The 12,993-nt window shown below is 42.9% G+C and overlaps 1 protein-coding gene across 3 annotated transcripts in view; it reads left to right on the top strand.

The window, feature by feature from the left end:
* Window positions 1-1,079: 1,079 nt before the first annotated feature.
* Window positions 1,080-12,993, top strand: part of DOK5 (docking protein 5) — a 172,956-nt gene continuing 161,042 nt past the window's right edge. For all 3 annotated transcript variants that reach the window (XM_010363356.2, XM_010363355.2, XM_030915660.1), the window contains exon 1: window positions 1,080-1,621. In XM_010363356.2, the coding sequence (XP_010361658.1) occupies window positions 1,556-1,621 (66 nt within the window). In that variant the 5' untranslated portion in view covers window positions 1,080-1,555. The remainder of the gene's footprint in view (window positions 1,622-12,993) is intronic.

Below are 12,993 nucleotides of genomic sequence, written 5' to 3'. Positions count from 1 at the left end.
GATTAGAAAGATCATCCTTGGAAATCAACTAGTAACCTCTCTTTCTGTGAGATCTGCTCTTCAGAAGAGGAATAGGAGAACGTTTCGGAGCAGAGCTGGGCACCACACACACCTCCCTTCAATCCTAGCTCTGATGGTGGCCAGCTGTGAGACCTTAGCAAGTCCCAGGGGCCTAACTCTTCTGAGCTTCAGTCTGTAAAGTGTGGATGCTGGTACCTAACTCATTATTCCCTTAACAAGATTAGCACAATGCCCAGCACACTGGTGCTCAATGTGTGCTAGCAATTATCAATCAAGTATGCTTCAGGGAGGTAATGCAGTCAGGGGCAGGTGAGTGTGAAATCCAGTCCCCTTCTTCATCTTGTTGTATAGGCAGTATCTCACAATGGCAATGAGAGCTCTATTGCCAGGCTAAGGAGGCTTAAATATGAGCCTGGTATGTACATAACAGGACACCTACCTTAAAAAGTGCAGGGGAGTTTGAATGAGTGAATCCATGCGAAAGTCTTGGAGAGTGCCTGGCACCTAGGTGGCCATCTTGATAACCATAAGGATTTACTGAGCACTTGCTCTGGGGTCAGGCTTTGGGGACAAACAGTGATGAGGTTAAGTCTCAGCCCCCTGGGAAACACATTCAGGCGGGAAAGACAGGCTCAAACAGGGAAACTGTGGCAAATGATACCAGCGAGGGCTGGGTCCCTGACACCAAGGAAACCCAAGGAAGCATTTAGCTTAGGCGGTGACAATATCCCTCTCCTCAGATGCCAAGGTCAAGGCGAGTCGCAGCAACACCATCTCCCCAGACACACACGCAAAATCGGCCCTTCTCGGGCAAAGGGCAGGGGCTGAAGGGAGAGGCGGGGTAGGCGGCGGCTGGAAAAAAGTGAAATTTCCTCTCCTCCTAAGTCACCGGAGCGAGGAGAGTGGGCGCTATCTCCTAGGCTGTGGGCGAGGTGCGGGGGCGGCGGGGGCACGCTTTGGGTCTGCCAGGAGGGGAGGGATCGGAAGGGGAAGCGGTGAGGGAAAGGTGGGTGGGAGGCGCGGGGAGGGAAAGGTGGGTGGGAGGCGCGGGGAGCGCGTTCCAAGGCGGCTGCTCGCGGGTGGCCGCAGCCCGGTGCTGGGACTCGCGCGGCTCCTCCTCTCAGTCCCCCACCCCTTCCTCCTCCTTCCTCTTCCTCCTTCCTCCTCGTCCTCCTCCTCCTTCTCCTCCTCCTTCTCGGCCCCGGGAGGAGGCCGGGCTGGATCCCTCAGCCGCCGCCGCTCCTCCTCCTGGCAGGCCGGCCGCGAAGTCAGCTGACGCAGGCGCTCCAGCCTTGCCTCCCCGCGCCGCGCTCTGCGCTCCCCGAAAGTGGCTGCAAGCTGGCCGCCCACTCTCAGGGTTGGGGGGACAGAGAAAGTGATGTGCGTCTTCTAGAGCCTTGCTCAGCGCCGCCGAAGCAGCTTCACCTCTCCAACTTTCTCCCACCGACTGCTTGTCTTGACCCTGCCCTCCACCCTCCCCAAAGCCACTTCGGGTGCGCGCTGTTGGGTAAAGGGGGGTCACCGGCTGTCTGGGATGGCTTCCAATTTTAATGACATAGTGAAGCAAGGGTACGTGAGGATCCGGAGCAGACGCCTCGGGGTGAGTATCGATCCTCTCCGTGTTGCTGTTCGCCGGTTCGATTGTCTCTTTCCTGAGCCAGCATCCCTGGAGGGTGGACGGAGAGTCCCCGGCCGCGGGCCGGAGAATTACGCGGTGGCTTTCTCAGCCGAAACCCGCGTCTCCGGGGCTGTCACTGTAAGGCCAGCGTCTAGGTATGTAATGGATCTATCTTTATCTCTTGGATGACTTGGCTTTCTGATGGTGGCCGCGTGTTGGGCTTCAGTAGCCACTGGAGCCCATCTACTCGAAATAAATATTTCTCGGTAGCCATGGAAGTTGGAGCTGAGAAACCCGGGCGGGGGTGCCTGCCGGATGCCCCCGGTTCCCCTCTTTTCCCACTCGCCGCCAACTTAACTTTTCCAGGGGTTGGACTGGCCGGTTGAGAAAGAGGACACGCATACTCGGTGTGAAAGAGGTCACGAACCCTCTGACCCCAGGGAGAGATTTCTGCCAAGTGTAAGGTGTCTTTGGACTCCCCCGCCTCTGTCCCAGGTGTCGTGTCAACGGCGGTGCGGACTGGCCTCTGACTGGGGCCAACTTGAGTAGATACTTGAATCTGGATTTTCCCTGGTTCGAAGCCGGGGTGGGTGGTGGATTTCTGTTGCTGTAATACACCCTGGAGGTCCACGGGAGGGTTATTTACGTGGAACCTAATACCTGGCGTAGCGCAAGTGCTCCCTACGTAGGTCCTGAAAGGAAGAATGAATGAATCTTAGGGCACTTGGGGACGGATGTTGACACAGGCTAGCTGCTTCCTTAAAACTCCCTCTCTTTCGCCCCTTTCTCTCTGGCTCTTCCCTGGAGAAGGCTTCAAGAGAGAACCCACCCTTCCTCTCCTTGGGCCTGAATGATGGTGAAAGAATTCTTGAGAGAAAGGGAAGATACTGGAATGATTTTTTTTATTTCCTAAAAATTTCAAACTAGGTCCCTCATTTCTCTTTGCCTCCTATGAAGTGTTATCGCTGTTTTAGTTGATCCTGTGCGTTTGGGCCAGACATAGCGGGTGAAAACTGGGGGTGGGGAGGTGCGGGGGTGGGGAGGGGAGAGAAAATATCCTTTAGTGTAATGCCTGAAATAATTATAATGTCAGTAATCGTGTGGAATGCCCCTATTGATAATGAGTGATAAATTGAATAGCTTTCTCTACAAATATGTGTCATTTGGCATCTTTCTCTTACTTGGTCTTTGGACTGTTTTAATGTGCCAGATACTTTTGCTGAAAACTGAAAAGAAATTTCACAGTAGTAAACTCAGCTAGGGAGGGAAGCCCTGTGGGGAGGAACATCCACAATTATTATAAAACTCTTGCCTAATTCGTTTTGGTCTTTTTCTTTTCTTTTTTTTTCCCCCCCTGCTGGTGACCATGTTTTAGCAATTATGTCCTGTGTTATTGTGAATATATACATATGTAATCAGGGAGAAATGCAACAGAACTCAGCATTTCCATCAGCTCTGCCAAAGTTTCCTTGGTTTTCTTTTCTGCTGTGCAAATATTCTCATCTGCAAGAGCACCCATTGTTGGGGTACTTTACTGAGTGACTCCCATGTAAGGGGCAAACAATAATAGGAACTTTCTATTTTTGGTATGCTTATAGGCTGGCCAAGTGTTACAATTTTAAGGGGTGTAAGTTAAAAAAAAAAACCCCACCATTCTAATTTAGCTTTACTCCATCATGTCAATGGAAGGAATTGGTACGAGACATCCATTCTCTGTTAGGGAGCATTGCAATGGGAAGAGGACATGCATTATTAATGCATAAAATATGAATTATTCATAAGGATCAGAGTTTATGCCAAACTGTGACACATGGTAATTTATTTGAAAGACTGGTTACCATCACTTTCTTGTTTGTGGTAACTGAGATTATTTTTTGTAAATTATTACAATTGACACAATATAGCCCTGTGTGTGTGCCAACATTTATGGACAGATACTTGAAGCAGAAGGAACAGAAATACAGTTTGTATTTGTTTTATATTTTATAACATTTTTGATGCTAGTGAGCAGTATACTTTCTCAAGATTTATTCTTTTTTGTCTGTGTTCACATTCAGACTTCAGAATATCTATTGAATTATGGTTATTGCTGATGGACAGAAACGTTCAAAAATATGATCAAATAAATCTGGTCTTATTTGTTAGCATTGGTTTTCTTGCCAGTTAATTTTTAAAATATTCTTATGGTATGATTTACAAAAGAGGCTGATTACATAGTTGCCAGAACACAGTGCAAACCAAAGTTTTAATGAAGGCTGCAAATACTGGTCAAGGATGCTGTAGGGAATTGGCATGGGGACGCTTTGTCCACAGGAAGGAATGTTAGTGGTGTTAATCTAGGCTACATATAGCCTAGAACAGCATGAGACAGGTATATTCTATGAACATGTGCAAGTCTCAAAGAGAGGTAGGGCATTTATTTTGTCTAGAACAGAATACGCACTTGGTAAGCTCATGCTGAAATATGCACTGAACTATATAGTGCATGGATGGTCTTGCCATTTATAACCTTCTTTAGGAACTAATACAATAGCAGTTTTATTAATGGAATCCAGACCATGTTTGGGAGGGTTTATTCTTAAATACAAAAACATTTCATGGTAAGCAGCTGTTCCTTGTGCCAAGGAATAAATGCTTCTTCAGATTTGGAGAAAGAGGGGAAGGGAACGCATTCTGCTTCTATTGTTTGTTGACTTTTGACCTTTTTTGGCCTCAGTTTTCTAGTCTGTACAATGAGTACTATTTAGTGATGTTCTTGGGAGCATTAAATAAGATATTTGTGAAAATGCAATGAAAGTCTAGAACATTGATTCTACTTGTATCTTTTTTTTAAATCAAAGATGAATTAGGATTGTTAGATGGATACAGAAATTATCTATTTCCTTCTCTTTCTATGTAGAAGTGTACAAAGGCATAAATGTTTATGCAGCTCCATATTTTTTCAATGGATGAAACTTTTACATATTATATACATATATGTGTATGTGTGTATTTTTATACATAGGAATAAATATATACATACAACATATGTATATTTTGTATAATATATAATATACATATGTATTTATACATGTGATTTTTTAACAGGATGGGAAACATTCTAAAAGCATTCCCATTCAAATGGGTCACAGATAAGTGGTCACCTTCATTTGAAATCCTAAAGAGTTTAAATGATTAAACAATCAAATATGTATAGATTTATTCTCTTCTTTAAATATCAAAAAGCTTAATGAAATATGATTCATTTAACTCAAGAGTTTCAATATCTTCACATCTGTATTCCCCGGCTTAATCCCCATTGGTTCCTGGAGGTCTCCAGCTGTGCCCTAGGTACCAAATTTGTTCAGGAATGTCGATGTTACTATTGTGGGGGCTGGGGGCAGGAGGGGAGCAGCTGTCTATAATTATCTGACTAATCCACAAAATGCACTAAAAATTTCTTTTTAGGGGAGAGGCAAATCAGGCAATTTGTACGACATTAACCTGCTGAATGTGTGACTTAGATGGCATCATATAACAGTTCTCACTTTGTTTCTTTCCTTGCAATGGAGAGGATTTTCCATCAATCATTGTCATGGCTTGCCCACAGTGCAAGTTCAGAATGGAAACTCGGGTCTGTTTATCTACACACAATCCCTCAGTTACTTGCTTTTAAGTGACATTTCTGTGCTCTTGTCTACCAAGGACTTATCAGCTTGGACCTCTTCTCTGTCCTCCACTCATGTAAATTCTGCTGTCTACCTCACATTTCCACTTGGATGACTCACAGACCTGCTGTTCCTAGAGTCCTCTCCATCTTAGCCACTAGAGGTCCCAGCATTTTGGTTGCAAAGGGAAATGTCACAAGCAAACCTTGGTGTCACTTCACTCTTCTCCCCTCATCTCCCACCCCTACAGGCAATGCATGAGGAGGTCTTGTGGGCTGTACCTTTGAAATATATCTAGAATCCAGCTCTCACCTCACACTATCCACTGCTACCACCCTGGTCCAAACCCTCCTCATCTCCTCCCTGTAACATTGCAACAGTCTTCTAATTTGACTTCCTGCCTACACTCTCGCTCCCACCAGTGCCTTCTCAATATGGCAAAGTGTTCCTTTGGAAATGTAAGAAAGGTCATGTTACCTGGCTGCTGAAGCTGTCAGAGGCGTGAGAACCAGAGCAACTCCATCTTAAACAGGAACCGGGTAAAATAAGACTGAAACCTACTGGGCTGCATTCTAAGTTACGGCATTCTAAGTCACGGGATGAGATAGGAGGTCGGCACAAGATGCAGGTCAGAAAGACCTTGCTGATAAAACAGGTTGCAGTAAAGAAGCCGGCCAAAACCCACCAAAACCAAGATGGCCATGAGAGTGACCTCTGCTTGTCCTCACTGCTACATGGCGCTACCCCCACCAGTGCTATGACAGTTTACAAATACCATGGTAACGTCAGGAAGTTACCCTATACGTTCTAAAAAGGGGAGGCATGAATGATCCATCCCTTGTTTAGCATATCATCAAGAAATAACCATAAAAATAGGCAACCAGCAGCCCTCGAGGCTGCTTCGTCTTTGGAGTAGCCATTCTTTATTCCTTTACTTTCCTAATAAACTTGCTTTCACTTTACGGACTTGTCCTGAATTCTTTGTTGTGAGAGATCCAAGAACCTTCTCTTGGGGTCTGGATGTTACCCCTGTCTGGTAACAAAACCATTGGTGACTTTCCATATACCGCAGAGAAGTCTTACAATGGGCCATGAGGCCCTATGCTGCCCCAGAACCCTTTCTTTTACTCCCAGTTATCTTCTCCTGGCTTGCTCTCTCACCTCCTTCAGCCTTTTCTCAGCTGCTACCTTTTCAGTGAGGGCTTTCAGGTATCTATCTATCTATCTATCTATCTATCTATCTATCTATCTATCTTTTTTTTTTTTTTTTTTGACGGAGTCTCGCTCTGTTTTCCAGGCTGGAGTGCAGTGGCACGATATAGGCTCACAGCAGCCTCTGCCTCCTGGGTTCAAGCAATTCTCCTGTCTCAGCCTCCTAAGTAGCTGGGATTACAGGCATGCGCCACCACACCCAGCTAATTTTTCTGTTTTTAGTAGAGACGGGCTTTCACCATGTTGGTCAGGCTGGTCTCGAACTCCTGACCTCGAGATCCACAAGCCTTGGTCTCCTAAAGTGCTGGGATTACAGGTGTGAGCCACCACGCCTGGCCTCAGACCACTCTATTTTGTTTCTTCTCCCTCTCCTTTCCTTCTTTCCCTGCCCCTTTTTCTCCCTAGACTTATTACCCCCTCCTTCATTTATTTTTGTATTGTCTATATACTGCCAAGGACATGTGAGGCTCCGTGAGGGCGGGGGACTTGCTTCTGTCTTCTTTAATCATAGCTGTACCCCAGTGCCTAGTACGGGGCCCAGCACAGAGTGGGCATTTGATGAAGGTTTGTGGAATAAATTAATGACCCCATCACTGTGTAGTGGCTTAAGAGCATAGGCTCTGACATGTGACTGTGTTAAAATCCCAACTCACTGGCTGGTTATGTGACTAGAACATAGGCTCTGACATGTGACTGTGTTAAAATCCCAACTCACCTAATAGATGGGTAGTAAGAGCTTAACAGGTAGTAAGAGCTTAACATAAAGAGCTTAACACAATGCTTGACACAGTAAAAACCCAATTAATGTTTATTAGGGCTCTCACTCCTACTTCCAGTGTAGTTAGAGACAATGACACTTAACTGGTTATTATTTTCACTGTTTCTACTGCAATTGTTCTTATCCTCAAAGAACTTTTTTTTTTTTAGTTAGGAAAACGAACTTAGTACAAGTACCAAATGTTGCTTGGCATTGATGGTTGATACAGAAGGAATTTATAAGATTTCGCCTTTATAAGATTTTTTAAGATTCTACACAAATGGCAGAGATACGGAATAAGAAGAAGTACCTCTTCAGGTAACTTCAATTCGAGTGAATTTACTGGACTAGAAGGTATTTTTGTTAACCTGGGGACCGTTTTCTTTTGTGGCAGAGAAGAAATTTTAAAAACTGCTCAGCTCATGTACAGGTTTTAAAAATAAACATTTTCTAACTCTTTCACTTTATAGTTTCACCTGACCTGGTATGCCACAAAGGCTTTCATGTTTCATTGGGGTTTTTAGATTTAAATGTTCAGGAATCCATGCATTTTTAATGGTACCATGACGAAGTCATAGTCATGATATGAAAATTATACAAATAGAATAAACTCATATACTACTTTTTTCTTTTGAGATGGAGTCTCTCTCTACTGCCCAGGCTGGAATGCCCTGGCACGATCTCAGCTCACTGCAGCCTCCATCCCCGGGTTCAAGCAATTCTCCTGCCTGAGCCTCCTGAGTAGCTGGGACTACAGGCACGTGTCACTACAGCCGGCTACTTTTGGTATTTTTAGTAGAGACAGGGTTTCACCATGTTGGCCAGGCTGGTCTTGAACTCCTGACTTCTGATGATCCATCCGTCTCAGCCTCCCAAAGTGCTGGGATTACAGGCGTGAGCCACCGCGCCCAGCCTCATCATATGCTATTGTTATTTAAGTATATATATATGCACATGCACATATGAACTCATGCAACTGTTCAGTAAGATATGTGAAGTTTAGTTACTCTTTAAGAACAAGAGGCTTTGGGATAACTTTACCGATATGGAAATTTATGGCCAGATAGACTGCGTATATATACATGCATCAGTCAGGATGACTCAATTATTTTGGCTCCATTTGAATCAGCTTCGTTGACATGGTTTCCATGTCAGAAGGGCTTTCCAGCTGATATTTCAGTCATCTTCATCTGATCGTCCACGTGGATCATATGATTAATTGTGCATAAAGTCAGCCTTGACATCATCATCCCCAAAACTGATTTAAGCAAAGAGTAGCCAATTTAGTGACTTTGCATATAGACATAAACCAAATTAGTTATATGATTTTCCCCACATCTGCCAATGTATTTTCGAAATCATATTTATTAGAAGACTAGAGGTATTTATTTTTAAAGCAGCTTTGTAATTTTTGTGGGGAATTGTTTGGTATTTTAAGAACTTAGTTGTCGTTGGAATATCTTTTCTTTCATTTATTTTATCATTCCTCAAATATTTCTTGAGTACCTATTCATGTTAAGCTTAATGTAAACCACCTTAAATAAGGCAGATACAATCACCATCCTCAAGGAGTTGACAATTTAATTTTGGATTTGTATTATTAACAAGAGATTAATGTATTCACCATAAAGAGGAATGAATCTGAGTAGCAGGTCAAACATTGAAGTGAAAAGATGCCTGTGGATACTTTTCTATTCTATTTTTGTGAAGTGAGGAAGGACAAGTTTGATTTTTCTCTTACTCTAGGAATTTGATCCTAGTGGGGTGGAAATTAAACCTTTGGAGTCTCTAAGCTCTCAAGGGATTATGGTGCCTCCCTCCTGCAACCGCCCATTCCTGTGAAATTCAAAATAAAATTGTGAGTTTAGAAATGCCATATGATATATGTGAATGTTTAAATTAAAATAGCTTCTTTCTAGCATGCAGATGGCTAAATTTTGAATTAAGTATTTGAAAGCTGATTTTTGCAGAGCAGTTGTGGGGGCTGTCTTTATTTTACTCGTATTCTCACTCTCTATTTATGCCCTGGATCCCAGAGAACAAACATGTTAACTGTGTGTCTTGTGTGCTTAAGTCGAGTTGTTAACTAGGCTCCAGGGAGAGGATGCAGGTGACTTTTCTGAGACAATGCTTTGCAGCTTGTATGAGATTCTTACAGAAGTCTGGTCTTCCCTGCCCCAGCGGCTCCCATTTCCCACCAGCTGTGCCTTCTTAAAGATTAAGATCAGGCTGGGCATGGTGGCTTACATCTGTAATCCCAGCACTTTGGGAGGCTGAGGTGGGCGGATCACCTGAGCTCAGGGGTTCTAGACCAGCCCGGCCAACATGGTGAAACCCTGTCTCTACTAAAAATACAAAAATTAGCTGGGCATGATGGCAGGCGCCTATAATCCCAGCTACTCCGGAGGCCGAGGCAGGAGAATCCCTTGAACCCAGGAGGTGGAGGTTGCAGTGAGCTGAGATCCTGCCACTGCACTCCAGCCTGGGGAAAAAGAGCGAGACTTTGTCTTAAAAAAAAAGGAAAAAATTAAGATCAATATTTCATTATTTTAAATGAATTTTTATTTTAGATAATTGTTATGTTCATGTGTAGTTGTAAGAAATAATATGGAGAGATATTCCATGCCCTTTACCCATTTTCCCCCCAATGGTAACATCTTTCAAATTTGTAGGACAATGTAACAGCCAAGATATTGACAATGATACATTTGAGATATAGAACATTTCATCCCCTGGAGGCTCCTTCACAGTCTTCTTATATAGCTGCCTCTCCTGCCCCTGTCCCCCATATCCCTAATCCCCTGACAACCACTAATCTGTTTTCCTTTTGTCATTTTGTCATTTCAAGAATATTATGTAAAACTGGAGTCCAGGCTTGGTGGCTCGTTCCTGTCATCCCAGGACTTTGGGAGGCCAAGGCAGAACAGCCACTTGAGCCCAGAAGTTTGAGACCGGTCTTAGGCAACATAGTGAGACCGTCTCTGCAAAAAATAAAAATAGAAAATTAGCCAGGCGTGGTGGTACATGCCTGTAGTGCTAGTTACTTGAGAGTCTGAAGTGGGAGGATCACTTGAGCCTGCGAGGTTGAGGCTGCAGTGAACCGTGATCATCCCACTATACTTCAGCCTGAACAACAGAGCAGGATGAGACTCTGTCTCAGAATTTTTTAAAAAGAATATTATGTAGGCCGGGCATGGTGGCTCATGCCTGTAATCATAGAACTTTGGGAGGTTGAGGTGGGCAGATCACAAGGTCGGGAGTTTGTGACCAGCCTGACCAACATGGTGAAACCCTGCCTCTACTAAAAATACAAAAATTATTCGGGCGTAGTGGTGTGTGCCTGTAATTCCAGCTACTCTGGAGGCTGAGGCGGGAGGATCGCTTGAACCTGGGAGGTAGAGGTTGCAGTGAGCAGTGGAGGTTGCGGTGAGCCGAGATCGTGCCATTGCCCTGCAGCCTGGGTGACAAGAGTGAGACTCCGTCTCAAAGGAAAAAAAAAAAAGAATGTAATGTAAAAGAACCATAGAGGATGTAACGTTTGGGGCTTGGCTTTTTAAAAACTCAATATAATCCCCTGAGATTCGTTCAGGTTGTTGTGTGTATAAGATTGTTCTTTTTTCTTGCTGAGTAGTGTTCCATGGTGTGTACGTAGTTTGTTTAGACGCTCACCTCTTGAAGGACATGGGTTGTTTCTGGTTTTTGGCTATCATGAGTAAAGCTGATATACTAATATCCGTGTTTGTGCAGAGATTTTCATGTGGACATAAGTTTTCATGCCTCTAGGCAAATGTCCAGGAGTGCAATTGCTGGGTTGTAGAGTTGTGTCTAGTTTTTAAAGAAACTGCTGAACTGTTTTCTCAGAGAGGTTGTACCATTTTACATTCACATCAGCAACGTGCAAGTGATCCGGTTTTTCTGCATCCTCGCCAGCATTCGGTGTCATCACTGTGTTTTATCTTAGCCATTCTTCTAGGTGTGTCGTGGTATCTTACTGTGGTTTTAATTTGCATTTTTGTAAAGGGTAGCAATGTTGAACATCTTTTCATGTTCCTGTTTGCCATCTGTATACCCATTTCAGTGAAATACCTGGATTGCTTTTTTTTTTTAGCGGTTGAGTTTTGAAAGTTCTTCATATATTCTAGACATCAACCCCTTTTAGATATGTGATTTGCAAGTATCTTCTCTCAGTCTTGTCTTGCCAGACTAATATCTTGAAGATGTTTTAATTGTTTTTTGTAAGTGTTATAGTTTTATCTTTAATATTTAAGTCCATCATCCATTTTGAGTAATTTTTGTATAAGGTGTGCATTTCAGGTCAAGGTTATGCCTATGGATACACAGTTACTCCAGCACTTTTTTGAAAAGGTTGTTTTTTTTTTTTTTCATTGAGCATTTTTATGTGTGTCTTTGCCTGGGCCCTCTGTTCTGTTCCATTGTTCTATATGCCTTATATATGTACAGTGATATGTCTATATATGTCTGTATTTGTAACTATACAGTAAGTCTTGAAATAGGGCACACTGATCCCTGTCAGTTTATTCTTTTTCAAAATTGTTTTAGTTATTCTATTTCCTTTGCCTTTTAGTATAAATTTTTAAATAATGTCTATAACTACTAGAAATCTTCCGGGCACACTGTCTCATTCTCTACACATACACACACACAATTTAATTTGTGCATTAGTTTTTTTTTTTTTTTTTTTTTTTTTTTGTGGTGGAAATAGCGTAAGTTTGAGACTCACATTTAATTTGGGTCGCAGCTTGGCTGCTTATTGGTTCTGTGGCCTAAGGGAAAATTGCTTATTCTTTCTGATCTTTACCTTACTTATATATGAAATATGAGGATAATATGTGAAAGATGCGTATACCAGGCTCTTAATCCTGTGCCTGAATCATAGTAGAAACTCAGTGAGTCATACTACTGATTTTTATTTATTGGTAAGAGGTTGAAACGATATTTTTAGTTTATTGTCTGTAAGAACCATGGCCTGATGGAAATTAATTCGCTCATATTCCAGTGGAAGAGTCATGTTTTTGATAATAAAAAATAAGGTTGCATTCTGTCTTCCTCTTGCTGTTGACTTCTGTGATATATTTTTGTAATATTGGGTTTGTTTAGGAGCCTCCAGTGAAATCCTATCTTAGAACATAAAGACTTGAATGTATTAGCCAAAATGGCAGACCTTTGATTAAAAGACTGGCCACAGTCTTTTTGCCTGTTAACTCTAACAGCTTTGTCCAAATGTGAGATTTATATGTCTGGAGAGAGAATTTTAGGGTAGTAAACAACATTCAATCATAAAATGAGAAAAAGTGTTATTTATTGTTCAACATATCTCAAAGAGTTGGTGACTACTAGGGCTTTTCCTAGAGAGGACCATCCTAACTTAGGTGCGGAGTGTTCAGGCTGACAGCATCATGTTTCATTGCATTAATTAACTTTATGTTATGTTAAATTTTACATTTTCTTTCAAGTGACACTGGTTTCCAATTTCAGATAAGAATGTGTGCTTCCTCTTTAAATAAAGCTTATTTATTTAAAAAGTAAAGTAACTTGGCCGGTGGCTCAAGCCTGTAATCCCAGCACTTTGGGAGGCCGAGACGGGCAGATCACGAGGTCAGGAGATCGAGACCATCCTGGCTAACACAGTGAAACCCCGTCTCTACTAAAAAATACAAAAATCGAGCCGGGCAAGGTGGCGGGCACTTATAGTCCCAGATACTTGGGAGGCTGAGGCA

The sequence above is a fragment of the Rhinopithecus roxellana genome, chromosome 13 (assembly GCF_007565055.1).
Source record: "Rhinopithecus roxellana isolate Shanxi Qingling chromosome 13, ASM756505v1, whole genome shotgun sequence".
NCBI classification, from domain to species: domain Eukaryota; kingdom Metazoa; phylum Chordata; class Mammalia; order Primates; family Cercopithecidae; genus Rhinopithecus; species Rhinopithecus roxellana.
This window is presented reverse-complemented; position numbering and strand designations above follow the sequence as displayed.